The following is a 22,846-nucleotide window of genomic DNA, read 5'->3' on the forward strand; positions in this document are numbered from 1 at the left end:
TATTTTTCATTTAAGCTGACTGTTATTTTATTTGTAGCTACCCGACGGTGAACGACTTAAAAATAACTTAGAGAATATTTTGGGTTTATTTATGAGAGGCTTGTGCTGCTGGAGCATCAGTTGTTTTGATGCTCCAGCGGCGCAAGCCTCTCAACCATACCTATGAGGTGACGCAAAGCCACCCTGAGTGGCTTTGAATGGCCGTGTAGATATGGAGTAAGGCAAAGCAGCGCAAGCCACTACATTGCCTTACTTTGCGTCAAGGAGGCGTTCCATGAGCGTAGTGGTGGGTGTTCCCATGCAACACAGATGGATTTTGACGCTGACGCTGCCCCAGATTTACAAAATCACATAAACTGGAGCAGTGCCAAAACCTTACGCCTCCCAGAGCAGGCATAATGAGGAGAAATGTTTTAATTTCTCCTTTTTCTTTTTTTCTCTTTCCATGTGTGTTGCTATCTGCTGCACATATAGAAAGAGGCACAGTGCCTCTCTGGATTGCATTTGTGCATGAAGGTGCCCCTTCCTGCACAAATACAATCCTGCCTATGTTGGCACTAGGCAGCAATTGTACACCAGTGCAGGGTGGGGGGGAGCGGGGGGTGAGGACAGAAATGCACTGTATTTCATAAACACGGTCCATTCCTGCCCTTTTGTATTGGCGTGGGGCAGTGTAGCAAGAAGACTTGCGGCGCTGCCCCCACATCAATTCCTCATAAATGGACCTTTGTTTTTAGCCACACCCTTGACCACGCCCCCACACTCACTGACCTTTCCTTTGCTAAACACTGTTTAATATTATTTGCTATTCCACAAATCCGACCATATATAAGTAGTAATTCATCAATTTACCCTCCAATGCAAAGTAAAACTTTTGTGCTATCATACCTTCATTGGTATTTTGGGGAGGTTAGAGTTATGAAAAAAAATAACTGATTTTACATGTGTGATTTTTATCAGGATTTACATCGTGCATATCAATTTAAAGGAATACAAAACTGTTACATTTGTCAACAAAAGCTGAACACAGCTAGAGAGGTCCCCTAGTTATCAGAGCAACCAACTACAAATATCAATGTGGTGAGCAATCTCTGATGGATGCGGTAATAAACTTTTATCTCACTGTGGGGATTTACTTCTGTCTGTGGGTTCCTCCTCCACTGCACATTTTTAGGTCTGGGGTTTGTCAAGATTTTCTGATTTATCATTATATAAATAATACTTACAGCTTTCAGTCAGCCCTCTGCATTCATTGATCTGTTGTGTCATTCATACATGTTTTCGCCCACTACAGCATACAGCCTAGGGCAACCCATTTCAGCCATTGGCTAACTTCACTGTGAATGATGACATTCAGCTCTTTTACAAGGAACACATCAACACACAAATTAGTAGCCTTCGGTGCTAGAAATTGTTACTTTCAATGCCAGGGACCCATATGGCAATGTGTGCATTTTGAGACCAAAAACATTTATTTTTAGACATATGTTTTTTAATATGTTGCCAACAGTTTGGGACAACCCCAAACACATTTCTACAAAACCCAAAGCAAAAAAAAAAAAAAAAAAAATACTAGGAGCCAATCAGGCTTTTCCAGTGCTTCTGGTTAAGCGATTCCTAGTTCAGATACTTTCATCCTACTTTCTGTGACTGTTAAGCGTAGATTTTTATTATTAAAAATGTATTTTAATACAATACTTCAGACCACATTTCTATGGTTTGTAAACACTATAAATATTCAATGCTAGTGCTGACGCACTTATTGGAACCCAATTTATCGAGCTTGGAGGGATGAAAAGCCAAGAAAGCCTATGCTATCAGATCACTGCAGAGGTCTGGCACGAGGCCTCCATAACCTGGAAAACATTTTTCTTTGACGCTGTGCTCATTCCATTTGCTGATCGGAGAGATCACACCGGTCTCTCCCGGGGCAGTTCCTTACATACAAATTGATTATAGATACAATACGAGTACGGGGGAAAGACGGGGTGGGTCAGTGCAGCCTGAGCCGAGCACCCACCAGGTGCTTCAATACCCACACTTACGGGGCACCACCTGGTCACATGGTTCACCAAAGTGCTGCACAAGCACACCTGCCTGCCTCTCCCGAAGCTCCGTGAACGGTGGAGTGATGACCTGGTAAGGGTATGCAGAGATGTAGTGGGCACCACGGCCATGGCCAACCCTGCCACTGTTTCTCAGAATGTGCAGTTCTAATTAATATAGCGTTATATTCTGCACAGGACATATCTAACCCCATGAAGAATCAACTGGCTCTTCTGCTGTACGGACGCTTCCTGCTCCCATTGCTTATGTCGGGATGCAGACTTCATGCACATTTTTTGGTCATGCTCCTGGCTGTCTGATTACTGGCCGTCTGTTACTGCCCACCTCTCCTGCACAACCCGGATCCCTTTGCTGGGCTTTTGTGACTAAAAAGGTCTCAGTCTGTTTAAACGTACTAAGAAAATCAAAGCCGTTGCAGGTTCCTTGACCTCGCATTCTTTTTGGCTAAACGATGGGGTTCATACATGCCTGGGAAGTCGTGGGCCCCCCTTCGGCCACTGGTTTGGGCTCGATCAGTGGAGGTGTGGGTGACAGTTGTAGGAGTAGACTTGCAGACAGAAGAACTAAGGGGTTCCTGCAAGTAGCCCATTACACAGCAGTGGGACTTGAAACCTTGAATTGTGGAGTAGATGCCTCTGACCCTCTCCCAAATAACCTGTCTCCTGCATCTCTTACACCAGCGGCCTTGACCTGTAGTCTACCAAGCATGTTTCACCTGCTACTCTGCTTGACCACCTGCAGCTGTGGGGAGGTTCCATCACCTTCTTACCCCAAACCTCCACCCTCTCCATTCCCATCCTTCCTCATCTTCCTACTGGTTCCGACCTCTAGCCTGTAATACTCGTGCTCAATTTGAACAGTTTCCTCCTTCAGGGACGACAAACGTCCAAGTTTGTGTGGTGAGGGCCTGGTCCCCCTTGCTTGTCTGCAGTATATGCACTTATGTTGCTCCCAACCCCGACCCATCTCCTTCCTTCTCTCTGTACCTGCTTGCATGCACTTGCATGCGCTGATCCGGTTTACCCTTTGTTATGAAGAGTATACATCTTAAGTACTTTTGCATCAACATTGTTATAATAACGATCCACTGTCATGCACCGCTGAGATGACGGTACTGTTTGCAAGATGGTCAATAAAACTAAGTTTAAAAAAAACAAATCACATCTCTGCAGATGTCAGCAGTGTGTACTTACTCCCCAAGCCTTTCTGCAAGCCCTCTTGTTACTTCAGTTCCCCATTCCACATTTGAGCCAGAGATTCGTCAACAGTACCTTCCTGTACCATCAGCTTGTTGATGCCTTTGTCAATCAAACTCATAAGTTAGTCCAATTTACTCAAACCCAAATGTTGCTTCTACACTTGAAATAACCCACTTTCGGACCTTTGCACCATCACAATGTTATTGTTGCTAAATAACGAAAATAAAATTGCCGTAATGATAGAGACCTGATTTTTTCTGGTGATCCAACTGTTAAACTCATTAACAAATCACCAAAACACACCGGCATTTCATGGAAAGGAACTTTAGCCAACATGTGGCACACAACAATCATGTATTGTAACAAACACAGCTAAAAGTAGGATAGGATAGAAAACTGACATGCCAATAGCAGGTTATTGTTGCCTGATCGCACCATGTCACCAAGGAAGCAATGTTCCAGTCCTAGGACTTTACATTTACAAATAACTGTTTGCAGGTATGTTGTTCGTTCACCTCGACCAACAGAAGTAAATCTGGACTGCAACTCTCAAAATACAATAGGTTGTCAAGTGACTGCTTCCTTGGTAACAAAGTCATCTGATAATCTTAAACAAAGTGGATAACAGGTAGATTTCGACCAGCTAGTACCCGAATTCATGAATGAAACTTCTTTTTTTGAGGTATGTTGAAAACAGATGGACAGATAACTGTGCTACTTACCCTGCTCACTTCCGTAGGAACCGATTCATCTGTAAAGAAAAAAAGTAAACCTCAATATTAATAATAATACGTCTTTGCCTTGACGTGATTTATAATACTTCATTTATATGCCTAATGTTCCAACTTTTTGTGTTGTGTTTGAGTTCCTATTTGGGCAACAGTTAATTATTGCTTTTTCTGTGTACACGGTGATCTTTTTATTTTGTATCAATTTGTTGATACTGTGATCTCCTGATTTATTGTATAAGATTTAATTTATAACAATAATTGGTTGAAAAGGAAAAAGGAAAGTAAATCCAATCAAAATTCAAGAAATATCTAATTAATTTGCAATATGTTGTATTCAGTAGTAGCACAATTATACTTCATTGTGTCTCACCAATGAACAAATTCATGGAGATGCTGCCGGACCATCTAGAAACTGAACGTCTGTAGAGCAGTACTGCTTTACAAGGGAATACAAAACCTATGACGTACATACCTTAACCTTTTGTAGCTTTGCCCTCGTGAAAACCAGCGTGCTTTAGCAAACTGCTGTGAAACGTACTAACATAAAGGAGTATGTACACAGTAAGTATTCTGGAAGAATCCTGCATGCAGAAAGATTATGCCCAAGATAGTGGACATGTGAAAGGTGGCAAGATCAAGAGAGGAACCACCACATGTCGCCACCTACAACAAAACTAGCCTCTCAACGTTAACCCAACAATGCATTAAACACAGCTAAAAATACTTTATTGTGACCTCCTAACCCCCTATTCTTGCCTACCACATGAGGTATATTGCCATGCCTAATACGTAAACTGAGATGGTGGAGAACCCAGTACCAGAGTGCTAGAGTGCCAGTGCTCAGCCCTTCCGCCCCAGGTCAAAGCTTAACTCCAGCCAGGGCTCCAACTCATAACGACATCACTGAGGTGTGACATCTATTTCCCAGTAGAGTCATTTGGATCTTGCTCCAGTCATTAACCAATCAACCACCCTCATTGCTTCTCCCAGAGTTAAAGGATGAAGTTTTAATCCCAACTGAATCTTCATTCTACAAGCCTTCAACTTATAGATAGCCACAACTGAGATGATCTGGTATTGTTACACAGAGTGAGCTCTCAGAAGGCATAGACGGTACCTCCTAACCATCACCAGTGAATTCTTTATAACTGCCAAGATGAACTTTATAAAGCAAATCAGTAACCTATGCCGCCCCACCCCCAATGAGAATAGAAAAATAGACAGTCTTTGAGCACAACTGGATCCTTACTTTAAGAAAACTAAGAACCACACAAATATAATATAAATAAATCTGGAGAGAACTGATCTCCACTCAGGAAAACCACACACAAAGAAACCTGCACCAGAGCCAACCAGGGCTGATGTAATCACAGGGGAATTAACAATGGCTACTTAATACCTGGAAGATCCTCACCTGCTAATGTGATCTCCCGCCTAAGCACACTGTCTGACCATTTATTCTCTTCAGTCTGCTTCTCTTCAAGTGTTCCACTCTGCCTAAATTGGAGGCCCTACCCATCGAATTTAACAATCACACTGGAAACAGAAGAACCTCTCTGGCTTTAAACAACTGAGCACTACTTCCCAACGATGTGACTACCCATGTCTGGGACTTCTGTGTTTAACTACCTGGGCCGTTACCAATCTAACCCCTTTATTACTAATCATAACCCCAAACTAGAAAATAATGGTATTCTTGACAAGTTATCAGATCCATGACACTTCCACATCGCTAAGACTTAAAATCGCAGGCACCTCTTTGGTCCTTCTGGGCATCTCATTTCCTTTGCATAAAGGGAGACTGAAGTAAGCATGGAACAAACTCTGGACACATCAGTGCTTGCTATTTGCAATTCTTTTTCAATGACAATGTATAAAGTGAAAGAGGATGCATCCTTTTTTTACCCCTCTCCTGACCCTGAAGAGAGGAGACTATTTCTCATTTGGCCTAAAGTGGGCCCTAACAGTTACACTGTAATACAGTTGGGCTAACAATATCAAAATGCACTCTGATGCTCCTACGGATTTCATGGTGTGCCACAATTTTGCATGACGGACGCAACCAAAAGCTCTACTGAGGTCCATAAAATATAAGGGCAAGAACCTTTTCTCGGCCTTTGTTTATTTACAAATAAGTAAGTTCAGGTTAAGGCACTGTTGAAAGGCACCTATGCCTTTTCTGTACCCATACAGATTTTCTGATAGGATCGAGTTTTCCTCTGCCCAGATTTCTAGTTTCTCAAACAGAATCCCCCCTAGCAGCTACACAGACAAATCCAGCAGGAGAAAAGATGGGTAACATTAAGTGTCTGTCCTACTTCCTTTTGGAAAAATTATATTGGTTCTGTCATTGTAGATGGGGACTCCCTGCCCCTGAAACATTAAGCATAATTGTTAGAATTGGGGGCCATAAGTTGATTGAGTTCTTATACAGGGAGTGCAGAATTATTAGGCAAGTAGTATTTTTGAGGATTAATTTTATTATTGAACAACAACCATGTTCTCAATGAACCCAAAAAACTCATTAATATCAAAGCTGAATATTTTTGGAAGTAGTTTGTAGTTTGTTTTTAGTTTTAGCTATGTTAGGGGGATATCTGTGTGTCAGGTGACTATTACTGTGCATAATTATTAGGCAACTTAACAAAAAAAAATATATACCCATTTCAATTATTTATTATTACCAGTGAAACCAATATAACATCTCAACATTCACAAATATACATTTCTGACATTCAAAAACAAAACAAAAACAAAGCAGTGACCAATATAGCCACCTTTCTTTGCAAGGACACTCAAAAGCCTGCCATCCATGGATTCTGTCAGTGTTTTGATCTGTTCACCATCAACATTGCGTGCAGCAGCAACCACAGCCTCCCAGACACTGTTCAGAGAGGTGTACTGTTTTCCCTCCTTGTAAATCTCACATTTGATGATGGACCACAGGTTCTCAATGGGGTTCAGATCAGGTGAACAAGGAGGCCATGTCATTAGATTTCCTTCTTTTATACCCTTTCTTGCCAGCCACCCTGTGGAGTACTTGGACGCGTGTGATGGAGCATTGTCCTGCATGAAAATCATGTTTTTCTTGAAGGATGCAGACTTCTTCCTGTACCACTGCTTGAAGAAGGTGTCTTCCAGGAACTGGCAGTAGGACTGGGAGTTGAGCTTGACTCCATCCTCAACCCGAAAAGGCCCCACAAGCTCATCTTTGATGATACCAGCCCAAACCAGTACTCCACCTCCACCTTGCTGGCGTCTGAGTCGGACTGGAGCTCTCTGCCCTTTACCAATCCAGCCACGGGCCCATCCATCTGGCCCATCAAGACTCACTCTCATTTCATCAGTCCATAAAACCTTAGAAAAATCAGTCTTGAGATATTTCTTGGCCCAGTCTTGACGTTTCAGCTTGTGTGTCTTGTTCAGTGGTGGTCGTCTTTCAGCCTTTCTTACCTTGGCCATGTCTCTGAGTATTGCACACCTTGTGCTTTTGGGCACTCCAGTGATGTTGCAGCTCTGAAATATGGCCAAACTGGTGGCAAGTGGCATCGTGGCAGCTGCACGCTTGACTTTTCTCAGTTCATGGCAGTTATTTTGCGCCTTGGTTTTTCCACACGCTTCTTGCGACCCTGTTGACTATTTTGAATGAAACGCTTGATTGTTCGATGATCACGCTTCAGAAGCTTTGCAATTTTAAGAGTGCTGCATCCCTCTGCAAGATATCTCACTGATTTTGACTTTTCTGAGCCTGTCAAGTCCTTCTTTTGACCCATTTTGCCAAAGGAAAGGAAGTTGCCTAATAATTATGCACACCTGATATAGGGTGTTGATGTCATTAGACCACACCCCTTCTCATTACAGAGATGCACATCACCTAATATGCTTAATTGGTAGTAGGCTTTCGAGCCTATACAGCTTGGAGTAAGACAACATGCATAAAGAGGATGATGTGGTCAAAATACTAATTTGCCTAATAATTCTGCACTCCCTGTATAGGTTCATAGGAACGCCGTCCGTTCCTGGAGCCTTCCGCTTAGTACATACACCTAGGGTGGGAATAAAAGCATTCACTGAGAACATTACAGAGTTTAATGGATCAGAGGGATGAACCTTTTTGCCAATTTCAGTGTCAGTAAACTCTCCAATGGAATTGAGTATTGTGCTATAATGATTAATCCAATCCTGTGGCGTTAGTCAAGAATCCATTGAAGGAGCCATCTTTTCTTTAAAGGGAGAGTTAATGCCTTTCCTGAACAAAGTATTATCATTTGTCTCACTTGCCTGAACCAGATTTACCCCATGCTTCTTTTTGAATTTCTTTTACAATCAATTGCTTGTTTATACCTTAGTCTGCAATTGTGGATCACAACTTTATCCTTAAGATTCATGTGGAGGATTTATTTTACACTTTTATATGCTTGAAAACCAGCATGATCAAGCCAGCCTGACTTAGTTTTATTAGGCCTTGCCGGTTTTGTTAATAATTAAGGCACAAATGGCTTAATAGGCATGTTTAATCTTTAAATGTCCTACTTCAACATCAAGACAAGTCATAAAATCTGCCCTACATTCTTTTATTAAAGAGGAAAACAGTTAACTGGGTCTACTTCTACCCATTTTATTCTAGGTCCATTAGACCTAACCACCTCAATGTTTTCGATATAATCTACTGTTATCAGCTTTGAGGGGGAAGTCATTATAAGTTGTAGCATTAGCACTAGCAATATGTGGTTATGGCTACTCATGCAGTTGAGTACAACTAAGCTCAGCTAAAAGTGTGCTCAAACAAATTTGGGAGCAAAAACCATTAGCTAAGTAGTGTTTGACAAGAATATTGTTTGAGGGGTTGTCGTATTGATTATGTGAAACGTGAGACTGACCAACTCATCAATAATCCACTCTCTTTAGTCGACATTCTTGGGAAGATGTGAACATCTTTTGAAACTGAAACCCCCATCACATACTAAAATGTTATACTCTCCCCCACAATGATAATTAATGACCTACATTTTTCTCTAAGGCTATAACAATGTCAGATAGCGGTGTGTCTCTATTGCCAATATAATAAAATGGTAGTACAATGAGTCAGTTCTGAACTGCAGAACGTTTCCAGGAAATAAAAGATAATCCAAAGTAGCTAACCTCTTCCCCCTCCTACTTTTAAACATTGTAGTCAATGGGTTAGCAGCACTCCAAAAAGGTTAAAAAAAAATCCTGAAAATTAAAGTTGACTATGGCACATGATTCATATTAATTGAAACTAGATAATGGTTCTCGCTGTCGCCCTCCTCCTGTCAGATCCTTGATTTTCTACCAGACCTTCCGTTAGTGCCTTGTGTGTGCACCTGGTAATGTTGCACCCAAAGGCTGTCTTACTCTGTCTTTGAAACCGTCATCAGAACTTTAGCAACAGACTAAATTCTACTTTAATTAACAGCTAGGTAAGAATATTGTTCTCACAGCTTCTCAATGATTGTAAGGGATACCTTGCTGGCAAACTATTCAAAATATTAAGGAGTAGTCATGCATCCTCATTGTAGAAGATACTGTGCTGCCCACTTGCCGACAATCATTGCAGTTATGCTTTCTGCTATGCTTTCATTCCGTACTTTGCATCAGTTTTAACCACAGTATCTAAAAGCCTGCAAAAACAGGTCTGTATATATCAATTAGTTAATCAAAGTAAACCAGAGGCACTCAACCAATGTCAAATTTGAAGTAATACATCCAAAATAGTAAGGATGCGTAGAAAGTAGTTTAAAAACAAATTCCTTTATTATCATGTCGAGGGATCACATCTTCAGAACACAGACATTCATATCCTCTAAAGCAGAGGTCTTCAAACTGGGGGGCCTCAAGTGAATCTTGGGGGGGGGGGGGTGCCAGCCTCTGGCCAAAAGAAGCATTATACAGATAACAGGGCTTGTTTTAGGAGAAGCATGTTTGTCATTTAAAAAAAAAAGGTAACAGTACTTAAATAAATGCTATGTTTAAATAGGTCTAGACATATTTAAACATTGCCATCTTTATAAAATAATTGTGAAAAAATCTGAGTGGGGGGCCCAATGTTTTTTATTTTTTAACTGGGGGGGGGGCACAACATTAAAAAGTTTGGAGACCACTGCTCTAAAGGCCAACATGAGTTTTGTCACTCATGAGTTTTTCTAGGCTAGTGTGGTTTCCAAGTTGGTCACTGAACGAATCACATGGTGGCCTCAAGTCAACAGTGCGAATCATACCATCAAGCCAGCAATAAGCCACAGGTATAAAGATTTGTACGCCGGGGTCTACAGGTAGTGTATCCTGATTGAAGTGCACACCGCAGGCCATAAAATATCAATATGCACCAGATTAGGACACAATGTATGTGGACTCTACCTCTGCCAGGCATTTCCTCTGCATGCTAATCAAAATTTGTGCTCACAGACCACATGGTGCAGGCAGGGAGATGGGGAAAACTTTGGAAGACATCTGGGGAGAAGCTGTCACTCTCCATTTTTATCTTATTTTTTAAAAACTAGATCTATCTAATCCACTCGCCTTAGGCGTGTCATTGATAGTTTATTAATAACAATGAGCAGTGAAATGCCTGACTTTAGCAGCTGGCATTTGAGTGAGAGGTAAGCCCACTTGTTACAAACAACACATATTGCAATTAAGGCACCACCTAAGTGGACTAACGCAACTGCTGGCCACCTAAATGGGCATAAAATGGCTCATCCACAAAGGGGTGACCCACAGATCCTTTGCAAGTAACTTTTCAAGTTTTTTGGTTCCAATACAAACTCTGCCACTCAACTAATGCTGGTCGTGGCCAGACCTAAAACGGTGTGGTTGAGCTGGGTAGTGAGAGTTTCTATTTCACCTATTATGCTCTGGTGTCTGCTAGTGGAAAGCAATATTAGAATATGTTGGCAAGCTTAAAACAAAATGTCCTTATTAACTCTAGTAGCAACTCTTACTTTAAGAAGTGAGTTGTGAGGCCAAGCCCTGTGCACCGAAATATAAGAGTGTTTTAATATCTCTGTGTTCTCTCTTTGTTTGCATCGCATCTTTGCACAAATTTGGAAGAACTTAAAGGGCTTTAATTTCAACCACGTTTTTAAAGGATTCCGTTCTTCATGTCTTCTCTTTTAGACTAGACTCAACATTGGGACAAATATTCATGGTAGAAGTGCCCAAAGACCTCCTAAGTAAAGTGCCACCAGAAAAATACCAGACTAAACATTCTTTACGCATGCCAGCCTTTGGAACCAACTAAGGGTTTTGTTTGAGGTGATGTTTCACACAAAATACGTTTCAGGGTTATTAATACCAGTTGTTGTGTCCCTGACTGAAGAGTGTGACATGTGTAAGTGAGTTGAGGGGACCCTGAGTTCCCTCAGCAAGCTTCCAACGTGACACTCTTCCAATCACACTTTCAATTGTGCTGATATATTACTTTGATATAAAACATTGGCTAGAGAACAAAGCAAATGTAGTTTGAAAAAATAAAAATTGTATGTTGAAAGACGTGGTTATTTTATTTCAAATACCCCCAAAGATTCTAAATACAAAAAAAACAAAACCTAAATGTGGTGATAGAAACAAAAAAATCCTAAATCAGACATATGGACCCAGTGGTTTCATGGAGACCTAGTGCAGGTTATATTGGCTCATTCACTGCAAGCCTTCCTGAAGTAGAAGGCACTCCGATGACATACCAGCAATAAACTGGATCTCAAGCCCGTCTGTAAACTTACCAGCATAAGTGTGACGCATTAAGAAAGTCCAAACAAGGGGCAAGCTTACTTGAAAATACTCTAGATCAGTGGTTCCCAACCTTTTGACTTCTGTTGTCCCCCACTTTATCAATACTAGCATTTGGGGACCCCCCACTGAATCATTATTGGAATCTGGGAGCGCCCCACTTGAGTCATTTCTGAAAGCTTGGAACCTAATCTGTTATTAAATTTCTCAGCAGTCACAGAACTCTAGGGGTCCCAAGACCTGAGGTTAGGAACCACTGCTCCAGATCCCTCAAGAGCGATGAAACTCTTTACAAATCTTTGAAGTGAATACAGGTACTTACTTAGTAGCAGTAAACGTTTCAAATGAATTTATTTTCCTTTTTAACAAATGCAGTATGGGAGGGAAAGATCCAAATTGTGCATTATGCGGTGACAGTAAGCTGCAGCACTGTTAGTGATAATCCATACATACTGTACTTTGGGCGACCAAAAACAAGTAGATTCACCACAATACACACTCATCTTTCACTAAATGTATTTGTTCATAGAGCCCTCTGAGCTACTTTAACACTAATAGGTGCACTAAATTATCACATAGCGGAGAGGAGTAATGCAATTAGAACACTGCCTGAAGGGGAAAAACAACTCTTCCTCCTTAATTACAGTTTTTAAATGTAAATATGATAGAGAAGCAAACTACTTATTTTGCCTACTGCAGCTCCATCGATTTCGCCTGTTCATTGGTCTTTTTTCCAGGCATGGGAGGTCTTTTGTGGATCGATCTCAAAGCCTGTGGTTCTTATTGATCTTTATTCTGCTTCACACAATAAGTAACAATTAAAATTGTGTTAAAGATCTGAATAGGACTCAATGCCCGCGTATATCAATGGCCACTTGACAGTCACCAATATCCGTGCATGAAAACGTGTTTTAACAGCTGTAAGTTAGATGTTCAATGCTACTTTAATAATTAAACATTTGAGCATGGAAATGAACGTGACTAATCAAACTGCGAAAAAAATGTTGAGATCAGTCAAAATATAGTGTTTTGTTCTAGCGAAGATCATCGAATCATCACACAAACTGTACCTTTTCCAAAAACCGAGTTTTCTGCAGGCCCACATTGTACATAATCACTTTCAAATATAGCAGTCTTGTACGGGTGCTGTAGGTTACGGAGCTCTCACGTCACCTGTGTGTTGGTTCAACTGGTTGTGCTCAAAGCTCACATCCCTGACGGTTTCCATAATCCCACTCCTTTCCCCCTTCACAGTCATTACACGCTCTGGCCCCTTTTATAAAAATATATATATTATATTATATATATATATATATATATATATATATATATACATATATATATATATATAAACAAAAACCTTATTCCTCAATAAGGCAACCGGCACTCCATGAATGTGCAAAATAAGGTTTAATACGACCAAACAGGAACGTGTTTCGGCGTCTCCGCCTTTCTCAACCTGTGGGGGCCGCCATTTTTGCCCCATTTATATACAAGTGATTTTCTTACACACCACATTACAAGAAGAGTTTGATTTTTTAAGGAAGGATCGGAGAACAAATCACAGACCATGGAGAGGAGGAACCCGAACAAGAGGAAGAGGCAGAGGCAGAAAAGACGAGGGGGCAAAAGAAACCCATGGCGACGAGGGAAGCAAGATGACTCGCAGCAACAAACGGTACTAACAGATGACAAAACTGTGGTCAATTTATCAGACATCCAATTAGACCAGGAGGACAAAGCCAATTTATCGTTAGGCCTCTCGTACTGCCAACCCAGTGATTTTGATTATATGCAAAGCCGTATAGACTTGTTTTTATTTATACGAAAATTAAAATTGCTAAAAATCCATCAAGCAAAAGGGAAAAACACAAGGGGAGTGTACTGAAGAAACCAGCTGTAATACAGAAAGATTAATCAGTCACAATTTAACAAATCGAGGATGTTTCATTAATGAGAGATCTTTGGGAACTGGAAGACAGTGCAATGGGAGAAATTAATGAAGAACAGATGATAGACAGATTGGAATCAGAAGGAGTCTGTCTAAGCAAAGATGGAGCATCAGGCCTGAAACCCAAGCCAAAAAAAGTTCCATCACCCAGTGGAGACATGATTGATCAATTTTCAGAAATTTTTATTAAAGAACTGAAAATCTTGAGAGCCCGGACTTTGAGTGCATCTAAAAAGAAAAAGGGTGGATATTACAAAACATTAGAAAAACTTTCTAACAACTCAGACATCGTAGTAAGAGGCTCCGATAAAGGAGGGAACACAGTGATTTGGTCAACAAAACAATACATGGATGAAGCGTTTAAACAATTGAATGACAACAAATGTTATAAAAGAATTGACCTAAAACACGTCGAGAATGTTAAAATACAATTTGATTTAGAACTGATACAATGGCGGGATAAAGGTCTCATTAGTCAACAAGAGTATAGTTTTCTGAAAGTAGACTTTCCAAAATTACCTGTATTTTATTTGATACCAAAGATCCATAAAGATGTACACAAACCCCCTGGGAGACCTATAGTGTCCATCAAAGGAAGTTTGTTTGAAACAGTATCACAATATATAGACATGTTTTTACAGCCACTAGTCAGAAATTTATCTTCATATCTGCAAGACAGCGGTGATTTTTTGAGGAGGATCTTTGATGTTGGCTGGGAAAATGAGTATTTGTTGATGACGCTTGATGTAACAGCATTATATACGAGTATTCCACATGAATTGGGAATCCAGGCGGTAGAATATTTTCTGAAAATGAGATCCATCAGATTTTACCACCATAGTAAAATGCTGAGCCAAGTGATACGATGGTGTTTACAACATAACATGTTTTTCTTCAACATTGAGATATTCGAGCAGGCATGTGGTACAGCGATGGGAACATGCTTTGCTCCTAGTTATGCTAACTTATTCATGGGGTGGTGGGAAGAACAGATACTCAATAACTTCCCGCTAGACAAATGGAATGACAATATCGTCCTGTGGCTCAGATACATCGATGATATTTTCATAATTTGGAAAGGTGATCGAGGTACTGCTAGCAATTTTATCAAAGAAATAAACATTAACCATTGCAATCTGAGATTCACCGGTAAAATTGATAAGTATGAGATTGAATTCCTAGATATTAGAGTATTTACTGAAAACAATAAAATTGAGACAACATTGTTTAGGAAAGCCACAGCAGGGAACAGTATCCTGCATGCCAAAAGCTATCACCCACAACCTTTGAAGAACAACATTCCTTTTGGAGAATTTTTGAGAGCCAAGAGGATTTGTAGCAAAGAAAATGATTATCTTAAAGTACAAGACAACATGAGTGATAGATTGAAACAGGGAGGATACTCCAGTGAGATATTGCAACACAGTGCAGCTAGAGTCAAATCCCGGTCCAGAGATCAGTTGTTATTTACTTCAGAGCAAAGGAGTAATGGTGTAAATAAAAAAAGTGATACACATAAAGATATTGCCAACGTTAGATACATAACTACTTTCAATAGGGCACATGAATCCATTAGAAAGATCTTACAGAAACATTGGCACATGTTAAAAAGTGATCCTGTGATAGGCATAAATTTGAAAAATAGGCCTACAATAACATACAGAAAAGGGACGTCAATGAGAAATGTCCTTGTAAAAAGTGATGTGAGACAGGGGAAGACTTTTCAAAGTAGTTGGCTTAAATCGCAAAATGGATTCTTTAAATGTGCCAAATGTAAAGCATGCAAAAATGGTGAAAACATCAAGAGCATCAAGCAAGGAGACAGAACTATTCACACCATAAAAGGCAGATATGACTGCAGGAGTGAAAAGGTCATCTATATCTTAAAATGTAGCTGTCCTAAGATATATGTTGGCAGCACTAAACTTCAAGCGCACAAAAGAATACTCCAACATTTCAGGGCCATAGCTAACAAAGATGATTCGTACCCAGTTGCCAGACATGTACATGAGTTTAATGCAGGACGAATGGAAAGTATTAAATACAGTGTAATTGACGGAATAAAAAAAGATGTCCGTGGAGGTGATAGGGAGAAAAACTTGAGATAGCTGGAATCTAGATACATTTTGACACTTGATTCTAGAGAACCAGTAGGATTACATTCCAGTGAAGAATTATATATTCATTTGAGTTAAAATATAAGGGTCCCTCCTATGCTGTATACTTTCATTTGGTCACATTCTTTGTCGATAAAGTTTTTCTTCCAGAGATATATCTTACTATTCCATAAATACAAACATTCTTTCCACTTTTGTGAAAATAATGGCATTACAACATCGGATAGGCTTGAGTGCATGGCCATAGCATTGCATTGTATTATGGTTGTTGCAGTATTCATATGAGTTTCCAACATGTCTGAAGACTTTTCCACGGTTATGTAGTTTAGTTTTGTTTTTGGTTGATTACTGATTAATGTATTCAAGTAATTTCGTAATGTGCTCAGCTGACAATAAGAATGACAGTATTTACAGTTTCATATTTTTTCACATATTTTTTCACAATTTTTTCACAGTTTTTTTTCATAGTTTTTCACAATTGTTCACACATTTTTTCACATTTATTATTTATTTGTTATATATAAGGATTGGGTTGATATTGAAAAAATGTGACATAGGAAATTTCATTTATAGGTGTGTGTATATATGTTTTTTCGAAAGGTGTAATGATGGACATTATAAGCATTATATGACTTATTATCATTATTCTTGTTACCATGTTGCTTTAAGAAAATCACTTGTATATAAATGGGGCAAAAATGGCGGCCCCCACAGGTTGAGAAAGGCGGAGACGCCGAAACGCGTTCCTGTTTGGTCGTATTAAACCTTATTTTGCACATTCACGGAGTGCCGGTTGCCTTATTGAGGAATAAGGTTTTTGTTTGTATGTTAGATGTGGTGGCGCGCGTCGTATCCAGGCACCATTGGCGGTCAGGAGCGGCAAGGGAATTGCCGAATTGAAGTGTTTTCGTATATATATATATATATATATGGAAAATGTCACTTACCCAGTGTACATCTGTTCGTGGCATTAGTCGCTGCAGATTCACATGCTGTGCACATCCCGCCATCTGGTGTTGGGCTCGGAGTGTTACAAGTTGTTTTTCTTCAAAGAAGTCTTTTCGAGTCACGAGACCGAGGGACTCCTCCCATTTCGACTCCATTGCGCATGGGCGTCGACTCCATCTTAGATTGTTTTCCCCACAGAGGGTGAGGTAGAAGTTGTGTATGCTAGTAATAGTGCCCATGCAATAGAGTGAATGCGTATGTACATAATGAAGTTTCAAGTAATATATTTACAAATGTACAAATGTTTAAGATCTACTTCTAAACGGCTACAGGCTCCCGGGGAGGCGGGTGGGCGCATGTGAATCTGCAGTGACTAATGCCACGAACAGATGTACACTGGGTAAGTGACATTTTCCGTTCGATGGCATGTGTAGCTGCAGATACACATGCTGTGCATAGACTAGTAAGCAGTTATCTCCCCAAAAAGCGGTGGTTCAGCCTGTAGGAGTTGAAGTAGTTTGAAATAATGTTCTTAGTACAGCTTGACCTACTGTTGCCTGTTGTGCAGTTAACACATCTACACAGTAGTGCTTGGTAAATGTATGAGGCATAGACCATGTTGCTGCCTTACATATTTCATTCATTGGAATATTTCCCAGAAAGGCCACGGTAGCACCTTTCTTTCTGGTTCAGTGTGCCTTTGGTGTAATAGGCAGTTCTCTTTTAGCTTTAAGATAGCAGATTTGAATGCACTTAACTATCCATCTAGCAATGCCTTGTTTTGAAATAGGATTTCCTGTATGAGGTTTTTGAAAGGCGATAAATAGTTGTTTTGTCTTTCGAATTAGTTTTGTTCTGTCAATGTAGTACATTAGTGCTCTTTTGATGTCTAATGTATGTAGTGCTCTTTCAGCTACAGAATCTGGCTGTGGGAAGAACACTGGTAATTCTACTGTTTGATTCAAGTGGAACGGTGAGAATACTTTTGGTAAAAATTTAGGATTGGTCCGTAGAACAACTTTATTTTTGTGTATTTGAATAAATGGTTCTTGAATGGTAAATGCTTGAATCTCACTCACTCTTCTTAGAGATGGGATGGCAATTAAAAATGCAACTTTCCACGTTAAGTATTGCATTTCACAAGAGTGCATGGGCTCAAAAGGTGGACCCATGAGTCGTGTTAAGACAATGTTGAGGTTCCATGAAGGAACTGGTGGTGTCCTTGGTGGTATAATTCTCTTTAGGCCTTCCATAAACACTTTTATGACTGGTATCCTAAATAATGAAGTTGAGTGCGTAATTTGCAGGTAAGCTGAAATTGCCGTAAGATGTATTTTAATGGAAGAGAAAGCTAGTTTAGATTTCTGCAAATGTAGTAAGTATCCTACTATCTCTTTTGCAGATGCGTGTAAAGGTTGAATTTGATTATTATGGCAGTAATAAACAAATCTTTTCCACTTATTTGCATAACAGTGTCTAGTGGTAGGTTTTCTAGCCTGTTTTATGACCTCCATACATTCCTGTGTGAGGTCTAAGTGCTCGAATTCTAGGATTTCAGGAGCCAAATTGCTAGATTCAGCGATGCTGGATTTGGATGTCTGATCTGTTGTTTGTGTTGTGTTAACAGATCTGGTCTGTTTGGCAGTTTGATATGAGGTACTACTGAAAGGCCTAGTAGTGTTGTGTACCAAAGTTGCCTTGCCCATGTTGGTGCTATTAGTAGGAGTTTGAGTTTGTTTTGACTCAACTTGTTTACTGGATATGGAAGAAGTGGGAGAGGGGGAAAAGCGTACGCAAATATCCCTGACCAGTTCATCCATGGTGCATTGCCCCGAGACTGATTTTGTAGGTACCTGGATGCGAAGTTTTGGCATTTTGAGTTTTCTTTTGTTGCAAATAGATCTATTTGTGGCGTTCCCCACATTTTGAAGTAAGTGTTCAGTATTTGGGGGTGAATTTCCCATTCGTGGATCTGTTGGTGATCCTGAGAGAGATTGTCTGCTAACTGATTCTGAATCCCTGGAATAAATTTCGCTATTAGGCGAATGTGGTTGTGAATCGCCCAATGCCATATTTTTTGCGTTAGGAGACACAACTGTGTCGAGTGTGTTCCTCCCTGTTTGTTTAGGTAATACATTGTTGTCATGTTGTCTGTTTTGACAAGAGTGTATTTGTGGGTTATTATGGGTTGAAATGCTTTCAGAGCTAGAAACACTGCTAACAGTTCTAAGTGGTTTATATGAAACTGTTTTTGCTGAATGTCCCATTGTCCTTGGATGCTGTGCTGATTGAGGTGAGCTCCCCACCCGGTCATGGATGCATCTGTCGTTATTACGCATTGTGGCACTGGGTCTTGAAAAGGCCGCCCTTGGTTTAAATTTATACTGCTCCACCATTGAAGCGAGATGTATGTTTGGCGGTCTATCAACACCAGATCTAGAAGTTGACCCTGTGCTTGTGACCACTGTGATGCTAGGCACTGTTGTAAGGGCCGCATGTGCAACCTTGCGTTTGGGACAATGGCTATGCATGAGGACATCATGCCTAGGAGTTTCATTACTAATTTGACCTGTATCTTCTGGTTTGGATACATGGCTTGTATTACATTTTGGAATGTTTGGACTCTTTGTGGACTTGGAGTGGCAATTCCTTTTACTGTGTTGATTGTTGCTCCTAGGTATTGCTGTGTTTGACACGGCAGAAGGTGTGATTTTGAGTAATTGATTGAGAAACCTAGTTTGTGTAGGGTTTCTATGACGTAATTTGTGTGTTGAGAACACTGTTTTTGCGTGTTGGTTTTGATTAACCAATCGTCTAGGTACGGGAACACATGTATTTGCTGCCTTCTGATATGTGCAGCTACTACTGCTAGACATTTTGTAAAAACTCTTGGCGCAGTTGTTATTCCGAATGGCAACACTTTGAATTGGTAATGTATCCCTTGGAATACAAACCTTAGGTACTTTCTGTGTGAAGGATGTATTGGTATATGGAAATATGCATCCTTTAGATCCAGTGTTGTCATGTAGTCTTGTTGTTTGAGCAGTGGGATTACTTCTTGTAATGTAACCATGTGAAAGTGGTCTGATTTGATGTATGTATTTAATATTCTGAGATCTAGTATAGGTCTTAGAGTTTTGTCTTTTTTGGGTATTAGAAAGTACAGTGAGTAAACTCCTGTGTTTAGTTCTTGTTTTGGTACTAATTCTATTGCCTCTTTTTGGAGCAATGCTTGAACTTCTAATCCTAGAAGATTTATATGTTGTTTCGACATACTGTGTGTTTTCGGTGGGACTGTTGGAGGGAATTCTCGAAATTCTATGCAATAACCATACTGGATAATTGCTAGTACCCAAGTATCTGTTGTTATCTCCTCCCTGTTTGTAAAATGGGCTTAATCTTACCCCCCACAGGTGTTATGTGATGGGGATGGGTGACTTGTGAGTCACTGCTTATTTTGAGGACTTTTGGGGCTTTGGAATTTTCCTCTACCTCTTTGGAATTGTCCCCCTCTATATTGCCCCCGAAAACTTCCCCGCTGATATTGGCTTTGGTAAGTGGGCCTTGTTTGTGATGTTGTGGTTTCTGTAGGTTGTCCTCGAAACCCTCCCCTAAAAGGTGTTTTGCAAAAGGTGCCTCTGCTCTGCGGGGAGTAGAGTGCGCCCATGGCTTTTGCCGTATCAGTGTCCTTCTTGAGTTTCTCAATAGCAGTGTCGACTTCCGGCCCAAACAACTGCTGTTCATTAAATGGCATATTTAGCACGGCTTGTTGAATTTCCGGCTTGAAACCTGACGTGCGGAGCCATGCGTGCCTTCTTATTGTTATTGCAGTATTTACTGTCCTTGCAGCCGTATCTGCTGCATCCATTGAAGACCGTATCTGATTATTAGAGATTCTTTGTCCTTCTTCCACCACTTGTTGTGCTCTTTTTTGGAACTCCTCGGGTAAGTCTTCTATCAAATGTGGCATCTCCTCCCAGTGAGCTCTGTCATATCTTGCCAAAAGCGCTTGTGAATTGGCAATGCGCCATTGGTTTGCTGCTTGTGCTGCAACCCTTTTGCCCGCAGCATCAAATTTACGACTCTCTTTGTCTGGAGGTGGTGCGTCTCCCGAGGTATGAGAGTTTGCTCTCTTACGAGCTGCCCCGACAACTACTGAGTCTGGAGTTAACTGCGTTGTAATATAAACAGGATCTGTTGGCGGTGGCTTGTACTTTTTCTCCACCCTTGGAGTTATGGCTCGGCCTTTAACAGGATCCTGAAAGATTTGTTTTGAATGTTTTAGCATTCCTGGGCGCATAGGTAGTCTTTGGTACTGGCTATGAGTGGAGGTTAACGTGTTAAACAAGAAGTCATCCTCAATTGGTTCTGAATGCAAGGTGACGCTATGGAAAGCAGCTGCCCTTGCGATCACCTGTATGTAAGATGTACTGTCCTCAGGAGGGGACGGCCTGGTAGGGTACGAGTCTGGGCTGTTGTCCGATACTGGAGCATCGTAAAGGTCCCATGCATCGGGATCATCTTGACTCATGGCAGTATGAGTCGGGGAGTGCATCAGTGGAGGAGTTGCTACTGGTGATGTGTGCACTGATGGTGGTGGAGTTGTTTTCTTTGCCACCTTTGCCTGTGGCTCCTTGTCCTTTTCGTGAAAGGCAAGTTTTCTTTTTATTTTAATTGGAGGAAGAGTGGTTATCTTCCCTGTGTCTTGATGAATGTGGAGCCTCCTTTGAGTATAGTCTGGCTCTACAGCTTGAAGTTCCTCTCCAAATCTATGTTTTTTCATTTGGGAGGCCAATCCTTGTTCCTCTGTATAGGAACCTGTTTTCAGCTCCGAGGCTGGATGTTGCGGAACCGAAACATTTTCAGAGGTCTTTTTAGGCTCCGAAGAAACCTTCGTAATTTTCGGCGTGGTGGTGTCTCGGTGCCGAATTTGTTCGGTGCTGCTGTGACGGTGCCGAAATTTCTCAGAGCCGATGTCTCGGGTCCGAGATTGCTATGTGGCGGTATCTCGACCGGAGTCGGATGACTTCGACACCAGCGTGCCCTTTTTCGGTGCCTTGGCTCGGTCACCGCTTGTTTGGGTTAAGCCATGGCCTGTTGGCGGTGGCGTCCCCTGGGCTTTTGTTGACTACTCGTGAGTCTTATGTTTCGACGTCTTACTCACGGTTTTCGGCGTTTCTTCGGCCTCGAGCTCTTCAGAGTCCGATTCATGGATAGAGAAAGCTTCCTCTTCTTCCTCGAAACGCTCTTGTTCTGTCGGCGTCGACGCCATCTGCAGTCTTCTGGCTCTTCGGTCTCAAAGTCTTTCTGGACCGAAACGCTCGACAGGCCTCACAAGTATCTTCCTTGTGCTCTGGGGACAAGCACAAGTTACAGACCAGATGCTGATCCGTATACGGATACTTGTTATGGCATTTTGGACAGAAGCGGAATGGAGTCCGTTCCATCAGCCTTGAATTCACACGTGGCCGGGCCGACCAGGCCCCGACGGGGGATCGAAAAAACCCCGAAGGGCCACCGGAACTCTTCAAAATTCGGTGTCGATCTGTTGTAACTAACCTGATACCGAACGCAAACAATACCGAAGTTTTTTCCGAGATTCTAACTAACTTTCGGACCCGAAACACAGAGCGAAAAGGAACACGTTCGAACCCGATGGCGGAAAAAAAACAATCTAAGATGGAGTCGACGCCCATGCGCAATGGAGTCGAAATGGGAGGAGTCCCTCGGTCTCGTGACTCGAAAAGACTTCTTCGAAGAAAAACAACTTGTAACACTCCGAGCCCAACACCAGATGGCGGGATGTGCACAGCATGTGTATCTGCAGCTACACATGCCATTGAACATATATATATATATTAGCACCTACAGGCAGTATGAACTGGAAGCGCAGTGACAGTATGAACTAACTTCACGCTTGCCTGGCTAGGTGGAAGAACTCAAGTCTCAGTGATATCATTTTGCCATTTTTCACTACATCAAATTCCCAACAAACTCTACAGAGGTCTAAGATAAGAGGCATACTGGGGACTGTTCTACAAAAAAAAAACTTGCATGTGAAACCACTGCTATTCACTATCCGGG

General features: G+C 41.1%; 1 protein-coding gene across 2 annotated transcripts in view; it reads right to left on the reverse strand.

The window, feature by feature from the left end:
• Positions 1-22,846, reverse strand: part of PDE10A (phosphodiesterase 10A) — a 1,332,617-nt gene that overhangs the window by 799,086 nt on the left and 510,685 nt on the right. For both annotated transcript variants that reach the window (XM_069235310.1, XM_069235309.1), the window contains exon 3: positions 3,989-4,017. In XM_069235310.1, coding sequence (XP_069091411.1) covers positions 3,989-4,017 — 29 coding nt within the window. The remainder of the gene's footprint in view (positions 1-3,988; positions 4,018-22,846) is intronic.

The sequence above is a fragment of the Pleurodeles waltl genome, chromosome 5 (assembly GCF_031143425.1).
Source record: "Pleurodeles waltl isolate 20211129_DDA chromosome 5, aPleWal1.hap1.20221129, whole genome shotgun sequence".
Classification (NCBI taxonomy): domain Eukaryota; kingdom Metazoa; phylum Chordata; class Amphibia; order Caudata; family Salamandridae; genus Pleurodeles; species Pleurodeles waltl.